A 23,086-nucleotide genomic window follows, 5' to 3' on the forward strand; every position below is an offset into this window, starting at 1 on the left:
GATTTGGCTCCTTTGTCAAAAATCAAGTGACCATAGGTGTGTGGATTCATTTCTGGGTCTTCAATTCTGTTCCATTGGTCTATCTGTCTGTCTCTGTACCAATACCGTGCAGTTTTTATCACTATTGCTCTGTAATGCTGCTTGAGTTCAGGGATAGGGATTCCCCCTGAAGTCCTTTTATTGTTGAGGATAGTTTTAGCTATCCTGGGTTTTTGTTATTCCAGATGAATTTGCAAATTGTTCTGTCTAACTCTTTGAAGAATTGGATTGGTATTTTGATGGGGATTGCATTGAATCTGTAGATCGCTTTTGGCAAAATGGCCATTTTTTATATTAATCCTGCCAATCCATGAGCATGGGAGATCTTTCCACCTTCTGAGGTCTTCTTCAATTTCTTTCTTCAGTGTCTTGAAGTTCTTATTGTACAGATCTTTACTTGCTTGGTTAAAGTCACACCGAGGTATTTTATATTATTTGGGTCTATTATGAAGGGTGTCGTTTCCCTAATTTCTTTCTCGGCTTGTTTCTCTTTTGTGTAGAGGAAGGCTACTGATTTATTTGAGTTAATTTTATACCCAGCCACTTTGCTGAAGTTGTTTATCAGCTTTAGTAGTTCTCTGGTGGAACTTTTGGCATCACTTAAATATACTATCATATCATCTGCAAATAGTGATATTTTGACTTCTTCTTTTCCGATCTGTATCCCCTTGATCTCCTTTTGTTGTCTGATTGCTCTGGCTAGAACTTCAAGAACTATATTGAATAAGTAGGGAGAGAGTGGGCAGCCTTGTCTAGTCCCTGATTTTAGTGGGATTGCTTCAAGTTTCTCTCCATTTAGTTTAATGTTAGCAACTGGTTTGCTGTATATGGCTTTTACTATGTTTAGGTATGGGCCTTGTATTCCTATTCTTTCCAGGACTTTTATCATGAAGGGGTGTTGAATTTTGTCAAATGCTTTCTCAGCATCTAATGAAATGATCATGTGGTTTTGTTCTTTCAGTTTGTTTATATAATGGATCACGTTGATGGTTTTCCGTATATTAAACCATCCCTGCATGCCTGGGATGAAGCCTACTTGATCATGGTGGATGATTGTTTTGATGTGCTCTTGGATTCAGTTTGCCAGAATTTTGTTGAGTATTTTTCCGACAATGTTCATAAGGGAAATTGGTCTGAAGTTCTCTTTCTTTTGTTGGGTCTTTGTGTGGTTTAGGTATAAGAGTAATTGTGGCTTCATAGAAGGAATTCGGTAGTGCTCCATCTGTTTCAATTTTGTGGAATAGTTTGGATAATATTGGTATGAGGTCTTCTATGAAGGTCTGATAGAATTCTGGACTAAACCCGTCTGACCTGGGCTCTTTTGGTTGGGAGACCTTTAATGACTGCTTCTATTTCCTTAGGAGTTATGGGGTTGTTTAACTGGTTTATCTGTTCCTGATTTAACTTCGGTACCTGGTATCTGTCTAGAAATTGTCCATTTCCTGTAGATTTTCAAGTTTTGTTGAATATAGGCTTTTTATAGTAAGATCTGATGATTTTTTGAATTTCCTCTGAATCTGTAGTTATGTCTCCCTTTTCATTTCTGATTTTGTTAATTTGGACACACTCTCTGTGTCCTCTCCTTAGTCTGGCTAGGGGATTATCTATCTTGTTGATTTTCTCAAAGAACCAACTTTTGGTTCTGTTGATTCTTTCTATGGTCCTTTTTTTTGTTTCTACTTGGTTGATTTCAGCTCTGAGTTTGATTATTTCCTGCCTTCTACTCCTCCTGGGTGTATTTGCTTCTTTTTGTTCTAGAGCTTTTAGGTGTGCTGTCAAGCTGCTGACATATGCTCTTTCCTGTTTCTTTTTGCAGGCACTCAGCGCTATGAGTTTTCCTCTTAGCACAGCTTTCATTGTGTCCCATAAGTTTGGGTATGTTGTACCTTCATTTTCATTAAATTCTAAAAAGTTTTTAATTTCTTTCTTTATTTCTTCCTTGACCAGGTTATCATTGAGTAGAGCATTGTTCAGTTTCCACGTATATGTGGGCATTCTTCCCTTATTGTTATTGAAGACCAGCTTTAGGCCGTGGTGGTCCAATAGCACGCATGGGATTATTTCTATCTTTCTGTATCTGTTGAGGCCTGTTTTTTGACCAATTATATGGTCAATTTTGGAGAAAGTACCATGAGGAGCTGAGAAGAAGGTATATCCTTTTGCTTTAGGGTAGAACGTTCTATAAATATCCGTTAAGTCCATTTGGCTCATGACTTCTCTTAGTCTGTCTACGTCTGTGTTTAATTTCTGTTTCCATGATCTGTCCATTGATGAGAGTGGGGTGTTGAAATCTCCTACTATTATTGTGTGAGGTGCAATGTGTGTTTTGAGCTTTAGTAAGGTTTCTTTTACATTATGTAGGTGCCCTTGTTTTGGGGCATAGATATTTAGGAATGAGAGTTCATCTTGGTGGATTTTTCCTTTGATGAATATAAAGTGTCCTTCCTTATCTTTTTTGATGACTTTTAGTTGGAAATTGATTTTATTTGATATTAGAATGGCTACTCCAGCTTGCTTCTTCTGACCATTTGCTTGGAAAGTTGTTTCCCAGCCTTTCACTCTGAGGTAGTGTCTGTCTTTGTCTCTGAGGTGTGTTTCCTGTAGGTAGCAGAATGCAGGGTCCTCGTTGCGTATCCAGTTTGTTAATCTATGTCTTTTTATTGGGGAGTTGAGGCCATTGATGTTGAGAGATATTAAGGAATAGTGATTGTTGCTTCCTGTTATATTCATATTTGGATGTGAGGTTGTGTTTGTGTGCTTTTCTTCTCTTTGTTTTGTTGCCAAGACGATTAGTTTCTTGCCTCTTCTTGGGTATAGCTTGCCTTCTTATGTTGGGCTTTACCATTTATTATCCTTTGTAGTGCTGGATTTGTAGAAAGATATTGTGTAAATTTGGTTTTGTCATGGAATATCTTGGTTTCTCCATCTATGTTAATTGAGAGTTTTGCAGGATACAGTAGCCTGGGCTGGCATTTGTGTTCTCTTAGGGTCTGTATGACATCAGTCCAGGATCTTCTGGCCTTCATAGTTTCTGGCGAGAAGTCTGGTGTGATTCTGATAGGTCTGCCTTTATATGTTACTTGACCTTTTTCCCTTACTGCTTTTAATATTCTTTCTTTATTTTGTATGCGTTTGGTGTTTTGACTATTATGTGACGGGAGGTGTTTCTTTTTCTGGTCCAATCTATTTGGAGATCTGTAGGCTTCTTGTATGCCTATGGGTATCTCTTTTTTTAGGTTAGGGAAGTTTTCTTCTATGATTTTGTTGAAGATATTTACTGGTCCTTTGAGCTGGGAGTCTTCTCTCTTCTATACCTATTATCCTTAGGTTTGATCTTCTCATTGAGTCCTGGATTTCCTGTATGTTTTGGACCAGTAGCTTTTTCTGCTTTACATTATCTTTGACAGTTGAGTCAATGATTTCTATGGAATCTTCTGATCCTGAGATTCTCTCTTCCATCTTTTGTATTCTGTTGGTGAAGCTTGTATCTACAGCTCCTTGTCTCTTCTTTTGGTTTTCTATATCCAGGGTTATTTCCATGTGTTCTTTTCTTGATTGCTTCTATTTCCATTTTTAATTCCTTCAACTGTTTGATTGTGTTTTCCTTGGAATTCTTTCAGGGATTTTTTGCGATTCTCTCTGTAGGCTTTACTTGTTCTCAAGGGAGTTCTTCACGTCTTTCTTGAGGTCCTCCAGCATCATGATCAAATCTGATTTTGAAACTAGATCTTGCTTTTCTGGTGTGTTTGGATATTCCATGTTTGTTTTGGTGGGAGAATTGGGCTCCGATGATGCCATGTAGTCTTGGTTTCTGTTGCTTGTGTTCCTGCGCTTGCCTCTCGCCATCAGATTATCTCTAGTGTTACTTTGTTCTGCTAATTCTGACAGTGGCTAGACTGTCCTATAAGCCTGTGTGTCAGGAGTGCTGTAGACCTGTTTTACTGTTTTCTTTCAGCCAGTTATGGGGACAGAGTGTTCTGTTTTCGTGTGTGTAGTTTTGTCCCTCTACAGGTCTTCAGCTGTTCCTGTGGGCCTGTGTCTTGAGTTCACCAGGCAGGTCACTTGCAGCAGCAAAATTGGTCTTACCTGTGGTCCCGAGGCTCAAGTTCGCTCGCGGGGTGCTCCCCACGGGCTCTCTGCGGTGGCAGCAACCGGGAAGATCTGCGCTGCCTCTTCTGGGAGCCTCCGTGCACCAGGGTTCCAGATGGCCTCCGGTGTTTTCCTCTGGAATCAGCAATGTGTGTAGAGAGCAGTCTCTTCTGGTTTCGCAGGCGTGTCTGCCTCTCTGAAGGTTTAGCTCTCCCTCCCACGGGATTTGGGTGCAGAGAACTGTTTATCCGGTCTGTTTCCTTCAGGTTCCGGCAGTGTCTCAGGCAGGGCTCCTGCCTCACCTGGGCCCTCTCCCACGGGAGCCCAGAGGCCTTATACAGTTTCCTCTTGGGCCAGGGATGTGGGCAGGGGTGGGCAGTGTTGGTGGTCTCTTCTGCTCTGCAGCCTCAGGAGTGCCCACCTGACCAGGCGGTAAGGTATCTCTCCCACGGGTTCTGGGAGCAGAGAGCTGCTGCGGGCCGGGATCCGCGGGTGTGGGACTTCCAGTAAACACAGGACGTGCCTGGTCCTAGAGGGATTCTGCCTCTGTTGTCCCGATTCCACCCGGCAAGTCACTTGCAGCAGATGAGTTAGTCTTACCTGTGGTCCCGAGGCTCAAGTTCGCTCTCGGGGTTCTGCCCACGGCGATAAAATAATATTTTCATTAAAACTAATTTTTAAGTTAAATAGTGTTATAATTATTAGCATTGAAACTGTGAAAAGAGAGGGAAGACCTCAACTTCCCCACTATAGCAGATGATGAGTATTATGAATCTCCACACTATCTTCTTTCTTCACAGCCATGTGTTCCTCTTTATCGTATGAAGGGCATCGCTGAGATACTGAAAAGGCAAAGAGGGCCAACCACACCCAGCCTTTCCACAAGGCCAGGCTAATTCTGAGGTTAACATGTTTCACAAATTACTCCTGATGACTGGCCAGTCATTTACACGACAAACACACATTCTCAAACCCATGTACACTGACAAAAGCCTAAGCAAATACATCCCTCTCATCATAATTATATCTTTTTCTGTGCTATCCCAGACAATCTCACCCATAAAGATCTGTCCCAAATACACCTACTGATTTCACAGCCTACTTAAAGAGGCTAAAATTCGTCTATGGCACATAATCTCTTCTAGGCCAGACTATGATGGTTCTTTACAAAGGAGCTCATCCATGACTTTGCATGCTGACATCTTCAGTCCTAATGTTGGAGTGCACTTCTGCCTCCCATGTGAACAGGTGATGGTCCTTAACAACTTGTCTGACTTGGTAAAATGTCCACATGAGTAAACGCATGTCTAGGCAAGGTTGCTAGCCTTACATAGGGCCTGTTTAATGTGCGAGCCCAGGACTCATTCTGTTGGCAGCAATTGTCACCTTTGCTATAATTTTCTCATTCTGAAATGAAATCTTTCTGTGTTCTTGACGAGCTGGACAACAGTTTATTTCCTATTAAAAAAAATCTCTCTGGTAACTTGTTCTCTCCTTGAGGCTTTGTGTTGATATTGGTGGTCAATACAATGCTAAAAATGTTGTCCAATCTATTTACTGTGTAAGACATATCTCCTTGAGAACTTCAACTGGATTCAGACTGCTACTCCTCTGTGAAGTGCCCAGGGAGACCATCTTTGACAAACACATTAGTATCAACTCCTCTTAAATGAACAGAGGCTTCTCATCACCATTTGGTCAATATGTCTATTCATTTGTAAAAGAGATTTTGTCTGTTTACTTCACTGCTGAATAGCCCACAACTGAAACAGTATCCTGAACACAGATAATACATGCATACTTACTAAAAGAAGGAACCTCTTTGTACATATAAGAAACTAGCTAAGAGAGAGGTTTGGGAATGCATGCATCATATAAGTAGACTCAAGAAGTGAAAACAGGCAAGTGAGACTTGAAATGCTGGTGCCCAACTTTGTTTTCAGGCTAACGATGCATGCACTGAAATCATCATGAGTCTGAATTATTTTGGGATTCATGAGATACTTACATGGCCTAATTCTCCTACCTCTTATTCTTAACTTCCAATTCCTGCTTAGGCTCACCACATTCTTAAAACTCAGATCTCTAATGGGAGCTCTTTCTTCTCTGTAAACAACTTTCACAGTCTGAGTTGCTAGAACCCCAGACTGAGGTCAGATACAACATGCTCAATTTATTTTTTTTCTCTCATCACTTTGTTAAAATCAGTCCATGATCCACACACAATTTTGCCTAAAGGATAGTTGATGTTGGGGCTTGCAGACACAAATGGCATGTGTCTCTTTTTTGCTTCATACTTCATGATAAATCATAATTAACTTAAAATATCATTTGGGGGAAATTCACAAAACTGAAATCAATAAATATTTGGTTTGTTGACTCTGGAAACTAGTGGTTAATCATTTATAGGAACACTAACCATAGCCCTTCTTCATTTCATGTGCCGTTATCTTGCCTATTTTCTTTGACACTTTTAACTGCCTGAATGAGTTAAATTATGCCTGCTATTTGTCAGGTAGAATGGAAAACCTATGAAATGGCATTACTATTTACTGCATTTACAGTCCAAATTGACAGTTAATGGGCACTCATCAATCGCCATCTCCAGTTTATATAACTATTTACACAAGAGGGACTGTGGCTTGCACTATTTCTGCCATGTGTATGGATGTTCCCACTTTATCCTTTCATCTTTGACTTTTGACCACTTTATGGTAAAGGAAACCAAGATTGATATATTAATTGATTTCCTTTCTTGCTACTGTGATTAAAAAAATCCCTGTCAAAAGCTGTTTCAGGGAGAAATAATTTATTTGGACTTCATTTCTAGGTTATCATCCATTGTTTCAGAGAAATCACAGCAGCAGACGAAAGCAAGTGTTGAGTTATAGACAAGACCAGAGTGTGTGCTGTACTTAGTGCTTTCTCCACTCTACTATAATAGAGGATGCCCTGTCCAGGGAATGGTGTCACCCATAGTGGGCAGGCAGATTTTCCCACATGGATTATTGTGATCACAATAACCCCTATAGATATCCTCTTAGGCCAACTAAATCTAGACCAACTTGTTATTTGTACTCCTTTTCAAGGTGATTCTAAATTTGATAAAAATTTAACCAAAAAAAAAAAAAATTCCCACAACACACAAACAACAAAGCAACCATCACGAATAGCTTCAGTTAAGATAATTTTTTCAAGTATTTGGTCTTTCATTATCATTACATACCCTGTGTTATGAGTACTTTGTATTGGTGGCATTCCAACCCAATTGTGCACTGGGAATGTGATGGTTAATTTTCATTGTCAACTAGACTTGATTTAGAATCACCTAGGAAACACACCTGTGGACATGTCTATGAGCAATTTTCCAAAGCAAAACTGATGAGGGGAGATCCACTCTGAGTGTGACCCCTTAAAAAGGTGGATTCCTAGACTAAATACAATGATTCATAAAGAGGAAGTGAGCGGAGTAAAAGCATTTCTTGCTCTACTTGACTTAGATGCCATGTGACCAGCTGCCTCACTCTCTTGCAGCCATGACTTTCTGCCAGCAAGACCCTTCAAAGTGTAGGCCACAGTTTTTTTTCTCCATCTTTATTAAATTGGGTATTTCTTATTTACATTTCAATTGTTATTCCCTTTCCAGGTTTCCAGGCCAATACCACCCTAACCTCTCCCTCTCCCATTACCACCCTCCACCCTAACAATCCCATTCACTGGGAGTTCAGTCTTGGCAGGACCAAGGGTTTCCCCTTCCACTGGTGCTCTTACTAGGATATTCATTGCTACCTATGCAGTTGGAGCCCAGTGTCAGTCCATGTATAGTCTTTAGGTAGTGGCTTAGTCCCTGGAAGCTCTGTTTGGTTGGCAGTGTTGTTCATATGGGGTCTCAAGCCCCTTCAAGCTCTTTCAGTCCTTTCTCTGATTCCTTCAATGGGGTCCCATTCTCAGTTCAGTGGTTTGCTGCTGGCATTCGCCTATACACTTCTTTAAGTAGATTCTTTGGTATTTTAGTCCCAGTGATGAGGAAATTAATTAATGTAGAGATCAATGAATTCTGTGTATTTCTTCTCCACATTTTTTTTTCTTTTTGAAGCAAGCAATGGTTTTATGGGTTTGTTTTTTTGGTTTTTTTTTTTTTGTTGTTTTTGTTGTTGGTGGTGGTGGTTTTTTTTGTTTTTTGTTTTTTGTTTTTAATGTACGTAGACACACCAGAAGAGGGCATCAGATACCATTACAAATGTTTGTGAGCCACTATGCTGTTGCTGAAAATTAAACTTAGGACTGCTGGAAGACTAATCAGTGCTCTTAACCCCTGAGCTATCTCTCCAGCCCTCGATGTGTGTTTATGAACCTGAGAAACATGGCTCACACATAACACAAACTCGAAGTTTTCCGTGTTTTGTTGAGACATTCAGGAATGCTTTCCAGCTATAGTTCTAAGTCTTTGATCATAGGCTCTCAAAGTTACTTTTAATGTTGACAGATTTCTCTTTCCAGTGCTAGTTTTAGAATTAGTCAGTCAGTTCTAGCCTGAAGCTGAAATGAATGAATGAATGGGTGGATTATGTGCCTATATAAGACCCCCGTGATGTCAGAACAAGCTGTTTTCACAAGCAAATACATTTTTCTTGCCTTCCTACTCACTTTCAGATCCCAAGAACAAACATTAAATGTTACTGTCTGCATACAGAATGACACCTGTGGAAGTTTCCAGGGTTATATGACAAAGTGAAAGAATTCCAGGTCTGTCCTACGCAACACAAATATTCCATGAGCCTATTCTGACAGATGCAATGGGGCCTCTGAAACATGGTCATTCCATAGATGAACAGATTACTCAAACAAAATATGTGTGGCCAAAAAAGCTCAGTGAGATGTCTGCCCATCTTCCTTGGGGTACCTGAGAAACCTCACCTTGCATCAACCCTCCAACTTTATGGAGTACTTCTCAGCTTTCTGAAGGAAGGCAGTCTTAGAAAGGCATCAGTCCTGATTAGAGATCATGGGCTTTAGGTTAAATATATGTTTCAGCTACTGCAACATGGTACTTTTCTGACTACAGCTACTGCAACATGGTACTTTTCTGACTAGTGTGGGGCCAGGCCACCTGCTTCCATTCATTTTGCAGAAGACTCAGCACAGAGGTCTGCAGAGACTTCGAGAATCTTATTTTCCTGTTTCTCTATAGAATGATCATGGAACAAAAGAAACCTTCGGCGATTGACCTTCCCTGCCACCTGCAGCTCCCACCTCCCCAGTGTGAATACTTTTCTTTGCCTCTCAGCTTGTGCAGAGGGAAGCAAAGTGTCTGCCTCACAGCGAGAGATGAGAGAAAAGGGAAGTTGGAACAAAGAAAGAGAGTTGAATGCCTTAGGTGGCCACTTCCACAGGGTGAAGTGGGTGTACAATTTAGTACTCACAGGTTTTCCTGAAAGGTCAAGACTGCAAGTTTTTGGTGTTCCATATAAAAGAAAGCTTCAGAAAACCTTCGGACCTGAAAGATGACAACATAAACAGCTTCATTCTTCAAGTACATAGGACCTCCATTTTCTAAACTTGAGAGTCTGGAGATTAAATGTCCCGTTTTCATGGAGGGACAGCTATACCTACACAGAGAGGCCTGAAACAAGGACTTTCCAGCCTCCACAGCTGCCCACTCGTCTTTATAGCTCGTAGCCCAAACGGCATAATTTGTGTGTTTATAAATTCAGTCCTTTCTGCTTTATTTTCATATTTAAGTTTTATTCTATCTACTAGAATATGAGATTTCTCCAAGCTGGCATTATAAATAAATACACATTGTGGAGAATTCCTAAAGTCATTGGCATTTGCTATATGCTTTGTAGACTCTGTTTCTCAGACCCTTTTTTCTCTTTTGCAAAGAGAGAAGATCCACACTGCTGCATACATATACAGCCAGGAAGGGGCGATACTTTTCATTTGAAAGTTTTTTAAGTATTTTGAGACCCTTGCAATAGTCAATTTTATAAGTTCACCTATCATCAGAAACAGATGAGGAGATGTTTTACAAATGACAGAATAGGGCTGAGTAGCTAAGTGAGTTGTTTGATGTCACGATGCCCATTCAGAGTAGGGTGGGTGGGACCTGTGTTGAAATCTACAGATCCGCACCCTGCTCAATCCTATTCCTCTCAATGAGCCAACTTTTGCAAAGCTTCTCCTTAGGTTTAAAAACATGCGGTCAGAGAGTTGAGACCATTTTACACTTTACCCTCAAAGTGTGATGCTCCTGGGTGAGATAAGTGGTCACGTGGGAGTGCAGGGTTACTGTGTCCAGGAATTGGGTCCACAGAGCCATCAGATGGGAAGCCAGCCACGCAAGATCCTTACTGATCTGCTCTGCTATCTTCTCCGGGTTGTTCAGCATCTGCAAAGGTAAAAAGATGTCATCCAAAGACCCAGCTCTATTGGGATGCTCTAGTCCTCCTCATGGGGTCTTTAACAAATGCTTTGCTCTCCATCCCCACACATGCTACAATATCACATTATTATATAACATGTAATATTGCAGCACATGTCTCATGCTATATAATATATACCTATGTACTACTGTCCCTTTGAATGTGGAAGTTAAGAGAGGCAGTAAGGAGAAGAGTAAGCTGTTTGGCAGGTTCTGTGCATAGATTAACGTTCAGATCCCAGGGTCTCATGCAAGGTTAGCCTGTATCTATTCGCAGGCTATTTCTTCCCTCTTCATGCCTGTTTCAAGTGAGACTTATTTTTATATTTCCAGAAAGGCTTTGTCTAATATATCCTCTCTTGTTTTATATGCAGTTGCTACCCATTTTCACCTCTCTACCTCAAGTCCTAACCTCATCACCTCAGAAGCCAATTTTCCCGAATATTAGCATTCAAGTCTTAGATTCCTTCTTCATGGTCTTTGCACTATTGCACTAAAAGCCATAGCATCCTCCCTCCCTCAGACCCACACACATAGAAGAGGTCTTGGTGCTAGAATCTATCCTGTTACTGGATTAAACTCTGCCCTCAGTGCCTTGTAAGCACAGTGGCTCCACTTACCAATACTGAACATGGGGCAGGTGGAGGATTAGAAATTTTATACATGCTTCATATTCAATCCATACAATCATCTTTTAGGTAGAACATTAGAGCTATCCTTTCACAGAAAGTAAACTGGCAGTGAATGAATAGAACGTCCAAATTTTCACCCAGTCAGGATTTAACTGAAGTATTATCAAACCATGAAAGCACACACTCCACCTCAGAAACTAAAAATATCTCCAGAGATAATATATTTCTCATAACCCCAGGATACTTAACTAGTAATGTCCCTAGGTAGGCTTTCAGTGACTTTGACCCATAATATCTTCTTAACCATCATTTCCCACTCTGTAAGGGGGATTCTAGGATGCCTCAATTACAATGTGAGCCAATCAGACTACAGTGGGCCTGAGACTCTAGAGAAGAGCATGGTGGACTGGTAACTGTGGTTTAAATTGGGGGAGAATCATATTCTAAAGGTGTAACTTTAATTGTGGAAAAATCAGAAGATAGAATGCTCCACTGAGGAGTAACGAGAAGCCCACCCACTGAGCTCCAGGCCTCATCAATCCACAGCAAGCAGTGAGCGAGCCTCTTGCTTGTCCCAAGAACATGTTCGACAAAAGAAGGACATGTGATAACTTAGAATGGCACATACCAGCCCAAGTGGTGTAGAGCTATCACAAAGCCAAAGCCTATCAAACCCAATCTCTTTCCCTCCTTTATGTCGTGCCTCCATTTTTACTAAATACACAAATGAAACAACTGAGTCCAGATACAGCCATTGTTCTTGTTGGACTGGAGTTTGATTCCAGATGAAGGCAGAGCAGGTGACGGGATGTATCTAAGAGTAAGAAAGTGAAGGAGATGTTTGCTTGTACAGTGAAGCTCTTAGAATTCAGGGAATCCTGTTTCATTATTATGACTGGCTTCCAGGTAAAAGGATCCAGTTAAACATAACATCTAAGAGGTGCAGGTATCCTTTGATGACCATTTGAACCTCAGTCCCGTCCGTATAGCATCATGAGTGGTCAGAGACAGAGAAGGAATGGTGCGGAGGAGTTTACCTGGGGGACAGGATATATCACCAAGAAAACTCCAGACTGTAAAGAGGAGCTTTTCAGTGCAATCCACGTATCTCATATTTAAAGTTTTTGACCAGGGTATTTACTAATGACAGCCAAGATACTGTATCAACACTCAGCACTATTTGCCCCTGGAATTCATTCCCACCTTACCTAAGGTTACCACACCTCTTACCTAATGTACAACCATTGTCTCAGCTTGGCCGAACTACCTATAGCACCATGTATAGGTCTGTCTACTTGTAACACTAGAACATTGTTCAGACAGCATCTTCTCTTTGGAATGTCTTGTCCTCCCCTCTCATTTTCCCTTTCATGTCCTTTCCATCCTTTTGACATTCTCTATCATCAACCAGGGAACATCTAGGAAATCAATTCTATTTCCCCTTATTTATGGCAATACTACTCTATGCTATCAGTCTAACGTTCATCTCTCTCTTTTGACTTCTTCTTGAAAAGGTTTCCTCAACCAATACTGAAGTTAATTGTGCTCCTTCTAACAACTGTGGCTTGCTTTACTGCCACTGCCCCAGTTTTTCTGCATTCTGAATTTAACCTTTCAGCATCCTTACTTCCGGCACAGTAGGTAATTGATAATGTGAGCTCAGTAACTCTTTAGTACAGAGATAGGTAGATTCACATCCTTAAGAGAGACACCCCATGCCTCAGTCATGTAGCCCTGCCTTTCTGGGCTTCTGATCCTGCTCTCCAAGCACCTCCTCCACCAGAGTGGTACTGGCAGGCACAGTATGAATTCTGAGCTCAACTACCAGAGGAGAAGAGGAAAGAAAAGAAAGATATTCATTAAGTAAGCCTTTGGGAGAATTATTTCCTTCCTAGTCAATTATAGCAATAGCTTCATCTGAGGTTACACGGGTTTCTAATTAAGCCTTAGGAGGACTTTCCTAACATCACAGACACATGGACCTTTATAATTACACATGACAGGTGTGGATGGCTTTTTTGCAGCAGGTAAGGGATGGACCTTACCTGCTAATAAGCCAGCAATCTTGGCCAGTTGCATTCACAGGTATATTCTCTGAAGCAAAGCTCAGCCACCTCCCTTGACCACTACCAAGAACCTTGACTTCTCCTCTGCTCCCTTTGGTTTCTCCATGCTCATTTTGTGCTGCAGGGTATACTACAATGTGGGAAGCCAGAAAGTGAATGGTGTGTGTGTGTGTGTGTGTGTGTGTGTGTGTGTGTGTGTGTGTGTGATTGTGTATATATATATATATATATATATATATATATAGAGAGAGAGAGAGAGAGAGAGAGAGAGAGAGAGAGAGAGAGTTCATCTTGATTAGGGCATCCTTTCAGACCAGCAACCATCTAAGGTTGCTTCTTGGTTTAAACCAAGGTATTTCCAAACCCTCTATGATGGTTAATTTCAGTTGACAACTTGGTGAAATCTAGAATCACCTGGGCTACTGGCCTTGGATATGCTTGTCTGGGATTATCTTGATTTTGTAAATCGAGGTGGAAAGACAGCCCACCTACTGTAGGCAGCACCATTGGATCCTGGACTGTACAAAAGGAGACAGGAAATTCATAACCAGCATTCATTACCCTCTGCTTCTTGACCTCAAGGCGTTATTGTTGTGACTTTCCACAGTAATAACTAACCTCCTAGAGATGTGGGCTAAAATAAACACTTTCTATTTTAAGTTATACTTTATGGGGGGCAGATTTATTAGGGTAACAGGAAAAGTAGATAAGATTGCTCTCTGACGAAAAGTTGACCAAGACAAAATAAAACCCAACTTTGGCATTCTTGCTAAGTCCTTAATTTTGAGTTTTCTCAATAGAAAGAGGCAGTTTTCGGAACAACTACTAAATAGTTTAATAATTCCCAAAAGTTCATAGGGATAAAGAAAAGACAATCTTTTACAAGTTAGAAAAATCTTAAATTGCTATACTCAAAATCAGAGCTAACCCTCAAAAGGAAATTTACATCCCAGTGCCACTCAGCAAGTGTCAGGAGACCCATGAGTGCCCTGGTAAAGGACACACCGTTGTATTTGTTAATTTATTCTGGGAGAACCCTCAGCATCTCCCCACCCAGACTTCAGTCTAGCATTTATATTTGGGTCTCATTATCTCCATGCCTCAGTAAGTTGATACATATGGACATGGTCCCACTTATGTGTGACCTGTGCTTCACATTGCTGTATTTTGCCTGGAGGAGTGCCCTTCCCTCCCAGGTATCTGACACCCTCCTCCCTGTTCCTTGATGACACTTTGACTTCCCAGACAGAGGCAAGACCTCCAATCCTCCATACTCTGCTACCCTTCCCTTATTCTCCCCCACTCTCACACTGGCCATGTGGGCAGAGTCAGAACAAAGCAGTTTCTTACTAGGCTGCAAGTACTGTGTGGTCTCTTCCCTTATTGTATCAAGAGGATATCTGAGTGGCCAACACATGACAAGTATTTTTTTTTTAATTTGTAAGTTTCTTACACTAAGTAAAGATACCCCAGGAGCACTCTGCTGCTAGAGACTTCTGGGTTTTTCCATTGTCATGATCACCTGGAACTATCTAGCACTTTATCCACAATGGCAATGCTTGAGATGAACACGGTCTCTGCTGCTCACCACTTGCCAGGAGATGGCACTGTTTCATCTCTAACCAGATCTCAGCTCTGTGATTTAGACCCTTTACTGAGTATCCAGCAATATTTCCTCAGGCCAGTCCATCCCTTAAGAGCAAGAGTAAGAAGCAGAATAAGACCTACCCTCCTTACTCTTAATACTTTGAACCCCATTACCGATCAGCATTTCTTACTCAATAAAATTCTGCAAGAAAATGTAGTTAGAAATGTTCTGTAGCATCAGGAAAACTATAGAATTCAATGGGACACACAGACCTAAACACACAAACACAAATATAAGCACGGGAGATAAAAGTAGAAGAGGAACTTGGGAAGAAAAGTTTTGGCCAGAGAAGGAGGAAACATGAAAGAGGGTAGTACAGAGTTAACATCATATCATTAATTATAGTCACATATGAGATTGTCTGAGAATAAAAAATTAAAATTAAGGAAGCCTTTTTCCACAGAGTCTGAGACTCTGCTGCAAGGGCTGGAGGTGAACAGTAGGTCTCTTGGGAAATATGTCTGATGAAGTTATTGATAGCTCTGTCCTTCAAATCTCTCACAGAAATCACTGCAGTCACCAGAAGTGACAAATTGTCCTAGATGAAGGTGTGCCAAGGGCCAGGGTCACAGTGTTCACTACTATTAAGTGAAGGTTGCCACTGCCCCTTGTCAAGTTTGATAATCTCATCCAGTGGCTGCAGTGGCTCAGAAACTTTGAGAAGGCACCACTCTTGGTATCCACTCGCCACTGTGAATGTGGGTGAGCACTTCCTTTACTGTCCCCTGGATGCTGTGAAGTGGTTGCCCTGGGAACCTCACTGTTGTAACTGTGGATAAAACCACTGTAATACTTTCCAACTCAAGTTTGCCCTGTAGGTCACAGGTGGATTTCAGTCTTGAGTTCCTGGTGAGGAGCATCTCAACCCCTGCAAAGTCACAGCATGCGTGGCTTTTGTTATTAAATCTCTTCTAACTAATACATGGAGTGGAACTTATTGGGCCCTAGCCAGCTACAGGAAAATCAGCTGATGGCTAGGAAGTGGATACTGTTCATATATATATATATATATATATATATATATATATATATGGAGAGAGAGAGAGAGAGAGAGAGAGAGAGAGAGAGAGAGAGAGAGAGAGAGAGAGAGAGTTGGAGGTAGAATGAATTACCAAAGGTCAGGAACTAATCAATCATGTTTCTTTATTCTCACTTTCATGGTGGGAAATTAGTACTGTCTTTTCTATCAAAAAGTTATATAAAAGAAGTTTTATTTAAAATTGTGAAGAAGTGATTTGGCAGAAATTCAAATTCCTCCAGGGCTAGCACTTCTTGGAATCAAAATACATATCCATGTTTTCATGGACTCTTCAGAGCTGCATTTTTCGTGCCAGCCCTGTGAAAGTGAGGCCAAGCTCTGACTACTCAGGAAGGAAGAGGAGCCCTTCACAATCCGAAAAAACCAATAGGACCCCACGGTTTGTGCTTGCCTGCCTAATGGGTTGTGGATATGGACCCTTCCTTAGAAATGGAATGTTTTGCTTTGGAGAATAAGTAGGACCGTGTGATAATGTCCTTGGGATCCCAGATATGATTCTAATACATAGAAACCTTCAAAGTCAGGGATTGCAGAACTCCCAGAATAGTGACCCACTTGCCTGAATTTGGCCTAGCTCAACTCAAGGAAAAGAAGCTTCACTCTTGGCCTCCTTTTCCAACTTTGACCTATGCATTCTTCATCTAGCTATTCACTCATAACCTTTGTACTAGTCTTATAATAGACTGTGGTGTTTAGAAACATGTTTCTGGAACTTTATAAGCCATTAAATAAGATCATCTAACTTCAAATGTAGGATTACAAATCTCTATCTCATAGCTGTTGGTCAAATTAGGGTAGTTCCAGAAACTACTCAAGGAGAGATGTTGCAAAACTGAGCATTTGACCTGTGAGGCCTGATGCTGACTCTAGGGAGACACTGTTAGAAACTACATGGTTGGGCATGAAGTTAGATATCCTAACTGTGCATCCACTCTCCACATGGCATAATGGATGGAGATAAGAGAACACCTCATGGATTCAAAGTTCATTCTTCTGCACAAGCTCCAAAAGATGCATCCTCTTTCTACTTCATAATTCCTAGTGACGTGGACAGTGTTGGCTGCATGACCTTTTGACATCTGTAAACTCCACGAAAATACAATGCTATTGTTGCCATTTCTGAACCTGCTGATGTTTCTGGGCCTGTTGCCTGGGAACAAACCATGAACCTTATTGCACATGTTCAAAACATGATTAGTTTTCCTTGTTGCCAATCATTTTCCTAGGTTGACCTTAGACACCCTCTTTGCTTGTGTCACAGAAGCTTCTCAGCCCTTTCTTCAGACAGGTAGATTTGTGGCCAGGCCCATCCCTTATCCCTGCACATTAGTACCTGTGAATTTACTCTCTTTGGGGAAAATTGTGGTTTCAGTGACTGACATGCTGTGTGGCCGGCAAAACCAGCTCGGTCCAGCACTCTTAAGTACTGTTCAGACTCGGGGTTTGCACTGTAATTACCTGTAGCTCTGAGCACAGCTGAGAAAGTGTTTCTTCGACAGCAAGAACCTCTGGGAAGGAAGAAAAAGACCACACAATTAAACAGATCCCACTTAAATGCTATACTTACTAAAGGGAATGGTTTGGATTTCATGCTCTAAATGGGAAAGTCAGAAAAGGAGAGACAAAGGCAACTCCAGAGGACTCTCCTTATCAGACTTTGAAGAGAACCAGCCTCATTAGGCACCATGGACTGAAAGCAAGAGAAAACCCATAGTAGATTTGTGAGTGGAATTATAAGGTATAATTGACTCCTTACTGTCTCTAGCACTTTATGTGCCCAAATGAGTCTACATTTATTTGTGTTTCCAGATGCATATGCTCATGCATGTACTCGTGCACACACATACAGAGAGAGAGAGAGAATTTGTATCTCCATCTTGGACCTGAAAGTCAGAAGCTCAACAGAGAGGAGTGGCAGAATTGAGTAGACTGTAGGCTCCAGGGAAAGTGACACTAATGGGCATCCAGGCTACACATGGTACAGCTTGCTATACACCAGCTTGTCAGCCTGAACCAGTGATCTCTGGCTATTTGTGATTTTATGGTCAGAGTTTTGATAGTTTTTGAACTCTCTCCTAGCTTACCAATGCCAAAGTGAGTCATTTGCATGCAATTATTCTACCTACGATAATGTGAACAATCTCTTAGCATCTCTGTGTCCTGCTGACCCTCCATCTGATATATTAGACTTTATTCCCTGTGAACAGAACTATATACTATGTGTCCAGTACAATGGCCAATGTATAGAAAATGCTCAATAAAAATATGCTGAAAACATTTCAGGAAATAAACTTTGTTTTTTGTTTTTTGTTTTTTTAAAGTAACAAAAGGTTCTGTTGTTAGATGTTGTTGAATAAAATTTGTTTTCTTTGGGGCAATATAACTGGGCTCTGATTCTGTACTGTCTTTTATTTTGTTTTTGTGGAGCTGTAGGCCAAATGTGGGATTTGATGTATGCAAAGAAAGTGCTCTCTTAAAAGGGTCATAGCCTGAGTTCCCAGGATGTCTTTACAACCTGTGTAAGATTGACCTCAAAAAAAAAAAAAAAAAAATCCAATTCAGAGAGTGGGTGATAATTCCAGGCACTGGCTTAACCAGCCGTCATGGCTGATGAAACGAAACATCAAGAGGCTTTAAAATCCAAAGCAAGCATCACAAACACTTCCTGCTCTGTGGACTAGAGAAAGATAAGGAATCTTAGGGGTAACCGGCTCTCATAGACTCCATAGTCTGACGATAAAGAGCAACCTGTAACTATAATATTGTCCTGCCACCCGCTTATAATGCAATGCATTACCAATGGTACGGTCCTTACAGAAGATATCCAGAAGAAGAGAGCATAAGCATTCAGTAAGATTCAGACATTGAAATATGCATTATCCTTGAATCCTGGGCTCTGAGTTGAGCTCTGGTCCAAAGGACTTTGAGATGAACCTCAACATATGGAATGCTTTGATGGAGGATGGGATTAACATTCCCTACTCCAGGCAGTCAGTGCAGGATCTCTAGGCTTCTGTCAAGGCTACATATTGCTATATGTAATAATTTGACTTCCATTTTTGACTTCTCTTATTTATTCCTTGACAGGGATCTAGGCTCATTAATCTTCATGATATTTAAGTTTATAAAAACATCTATTTGTCCCTATAACCAAATTTGGCATGTCATTATAGGTTCTAGGATCCTTTATGGGATAAGAAAAGGAAAAATTAGAAACATACAAGTATAATGGATAAGAATGACTACATGTGTTCATATATGTAAATGTATGATTCCTTTCTGTGAATGAAGTGCTCTTTTAGAGAGCTATTATACATGTTTATTAGTTGCAATTCTATAATCATATTAATTATAAAAGACTTTAAACTTGCAAATTTTTCTAGGAAATGAGAAAGAGGTGGTGTGTGTATGTGTGTGTGTGTGTTTGTGTGTGTGTGTGTGTGTGTGTGTGTGTGTGTGTGTGTGTGTGTGTATTAAGCAATGGTAGTCGATGGCCTGGAAAGGACTGAAAGACTCAAGAACCTTCCCCTTTACTTGATTGGACAATCACTTTAGATTATAAAGTTGAACTATCACCAATAATGCAAGATTCAGTCTTTACCTATTTCTGTGATAAAATACAGGAGCTCTAGTGGCTCTGGTATGATGCTAGACCAGTTTGGGTTCTGACACAACCTTTTTGCAAAACATAATTGCCTTTTGGTGATACTTTGGCTTTATTTGTGTGTTCTTTTGTGTGATACCAGGATTTTCTATCAAAAGCAGCTGAACATTATTAAATAGGATGCCAAGTATATGGTAGGTATTTTAAGAAATATTTATTTGATACATAAATGAATGAGTGGGTGTCTTGAAGTACTCATATATATTCTCGCTCCATTTGTCCTTCCAAAGAGTCTCTCTTAATACAATGAGGTAGATCTCAGAACAGGTTCAATGACCAATCATATTTTCACATGAACTTCGCAAAAGCATACCACCTTTTCTCCTTTTACACTCCAATGAGGAATGTCAGCTCCTGGAAGGAGATTTTTCTGCTACTATCCCCTTACCCAGCTCCATGGTGGGCAGCTCAGGAATGTCTCTCATGATGACCAGGAAGTAGAGTCGGAGGCCCCGATAGGCATGAAGGAGCAGTAGACAGACATCCCGGTGCCACTTATGTGCATGTTGTATGCAGTTCTCCGAAGGAACATAGAAGCTTCCCTGAAAAGACAGAAGGAGAAAACTGACAAAATGATATCTTGTCCAAAAATCAAAGAGCTCCTTCTTCTCCACTTGACACTCACAGAAGATTTTGAGCTTCAGGTCTAATTCATGGCAAATAAGAAGACTACAGAAAGAAAGCTGCCCAAGTTGCTTCTGTATCCCTCCACATAGGAAAAACCATGGGCACACCATGCCATTGTTGTACTATGTCCAAGTTAAGATATGAGTAGCTGCAACATTAAAAACAATTGTAGAAAATAATGAATCAGAATCAGATAAAGCTAACAATGCCCACACCAAGAAGGTTGGTCACCAGCAACTTCTGTCCACTTTGAAGTCACTTTCTCCGGTTCCCATAGAATGTACTGCAGAAGAAGTAAGGGGACATAAGAAGTGGAATCTTTTATGTGGGTATGGGGAAGATTAGAAAGACTATTGTGTGAGCAGCAGATTGTGCTACAAAGGGAAGATAAAACTATCATATATAAAATAGTAAGGGAGAATGCAGTAGGGTGCTGAGTGCTTGATGTGCCCAATGTGAACTCATATATGAGCACAGTTTCAGAAGACGGTGCACAGTGGAATCTGTTTGAGGCTATAGGAATAGCAGAAAGACAATGAGGTTTGTGCAACCAAGAGAAAACGCTTAAGTCCACCATGGACTCGGTGGAGTAAAAGTATAAACAAGACAGTTTTGTTGATGTTAAATAAGATAATGCGTCTCTCTTTCCAACCTAAAAGAGAAAGATATTCCAGAGAAAATTACAAGAGAAATGTCTTCTAAGAGCAGAGAAAGGAATCATGGGGTAGGTTGGAGAGAATGGAAATGCAGCGGTATGTAGGAGTGGTAGGAACATTTAGTGGTGTTACACACCTGCACACCCATCTACGTCCCCCTTGGTCACATGGGAGCAAGCACTTGCTCTTCATGGTCCCCTACTGTTGCCTTGCGGAATCTGGAGGAAGATTCAGCTGGGAGGGGGAACACTTCGGTATGTGGGTCTGTGTGTTTGGTGATTACAGCAGTATCCTATCCCATGCAGTCTTTGGTTTTATTTCAACATAATATTTTATTGCTTCTTTGAGAATTTCATTTCATACACACAAATCACACTCACTTCCCCCATCCTTCTATGCCTTTGCATCTCAACCCTCTCCCCTTGTGAGCTTCTCCCCATCCAAAAGGAAAAGTCCAATGTGTGGCATCTATAGTCACTGGAGCATGCCCCTTAAATAGAATTGAACCCTCCCCTCAATTGAGGAAGCCAGCAATTGTGGAACACTTTGTTTCAGCATCTTTATCACAAGTTTTAAGAGTTCTCCTCCTATCTAGGCTGTTACCTTTTGGGGGAGGGGTGGGAATGCTGTGGTCACAGATGCCTTCCATGTTCATCTTTCTCAAATGTACATCTTCAGTTGTCAACATCTTTGCCAAAGTAGCTTCCCAGTCCTTTACCATCAGCAGGAGCACTGATTGTGGGCTTCCTCATGCTTTCTGGTGACATTACAGACCACAGACATGGTCCTGACCACAGTAGGATCACAGACCTAGACAAGGTCCTCAGAGATAGCCCAGACCACACAGATATCGACATGGCTTCAGGTGTCAGTGCAAGCCACTCACATCTATAAGGCCTCTGGTGGCAGCATGACTCTCCCTTGAACATCAACATGGCTTCAGGCTGCAGCACAGACCAGGGGCACCTGCATGGCTGTCAGTGGCCATATGGGGCAGGGACATCAACAGAGAGCATGGCTGCAGTGGGAATATGGACCCAGACATGGCACTTGGTAGTATGCACTAAAGAGTCAGGTCTCTGTGGGTTCAAGGCCAGTCTGGTCTACTGAGTAAGATCCAGTAAGCCAAGGCTACACAGAAAAACTCTTTCTAAAAACCAAACCAAACAAACAAACCAAAAAAGATATTAGCCTTTTATAGTATTACAGATAGAAGTATGTTGTCCTCGGAAAGGCTCTACCCAGCAGCTGACCAGAGAGAAATACCCACCCACAGCCAAACAGAGGATAGAGCTTGGGATTCTTATAGAAGAATAGGAGGAATTCCTCAGGTGACAGGAACTCCACAGGAAGACTAACATAGTCAACTAACCTGGAGCCTTGGGGCTCTCAGGGTCTGAACCACCAACCAAAGAACATACATGGGCTGGACCTAGACCTCCCTCTCTTATGTTGACCATGTGCTTGACCTTCATGCGAATCCTGAACAACTGCAACAGCAGCTATTACAAAATATGTTGCCTGTCTGTAGGATATGTTCTTCTAGCTGGGCTGCCTTGTCTGGCCTCACAGTTGGGAGAGAAAGCTAGCCTTACAGAGATTTGATGTGCCAGGGTTGGAGAATACTAGGAGGTTCCCACATTCTCAGAGCAGAAGGGGAGGAGGGTGTGGAAAGGATTGTGGGAGGGGGTGACTAGGAGGGGTCAGTGAGCATGATATAAAGTGAATACTAAAAAAATAAAATTAAATTAAAAAGAAAGAATGAAAGAAGGATGGAAGAAAAGGGGAGAGAGAGGATGGGAGAGAGGAGGAGGAGGAGGAGGAGGAGGAGGAGGAGAGAGAGAGAGAGAGAGAGAGAGAGAGAGAGAGAGAGAGAGAGAGAGAGAGAAGAGAAGAGAGAACAAGCACTGGCTTAGTCTGTAGGTAGAGAAGGAAAACATTTAAAGGAAATGTCTCAGTTGTTTGCTGGATAAATTTGAGAACCCTTTCAAATGTATATAGTCTCTGTTCTTGTTCCTAAGGCTGCTGAATGGGTCTTGTTCTTGCAAGGTTATGGCATACTTAATGGGATCAACACTCTTGAGTATGAGACACCCTAGGGAAGGAGATGAGATCTTGGGCAAACAAGTTTTCCTTGAAAAGCCATCAATAGTTGGCTACAAAGTCTCTAATACCGAAGGGTTGGCTCAGGATTGAGGTAAC

General features: G+C 41.2%; 1 protein-coding gene across 1 annotated transcript in view; it reads right to left on the bottom strand.

Annotated features, from left to right (window-relative positions):
• Fam135b (family with sequence similarity 135 member B) overlaps positions 1-23,086 on the bottom strand; it is a 277,326-nt gene that overhangs the window by 34,905 nt on the left and 219,335 nt on the right. The window contains exons 9-12 of the mRNA XM_032916392.1: positions 19,990-20,143; positions 17,396-17,445; positions 10,364-10,519; positions 9,552-9,625 (exon numbers count right to left, since the gene is read on the bottom strand). Coding sequence (XP_032772283.1) covers positions 9,552-9,625; positions 10,364-10,519; positions 17,396-17,445; positions 19,990-20,143 — 434 coding nt within the window. The remainder of the gene's footprint in view (positions 1-9,551; positions 9,626-10,363; positions 10,520-17,395; positions 17,446-19,989; positions 20,144-23,086) is intronic.

The sequence above is a fragment of the Rattus rattus genome, chromosome 1 (assembly GCF_011064425.1).
Source record: "Rattus rattus isolate New Zealand chromosome 1, Rrattus_CSIRO_v1, whole genome shotgun sequence".
NCBI lineage: Eukaryota > Metazoa > Chordata > Mammalia > Rodentia > Muridae > Rattus > Rattus rattus.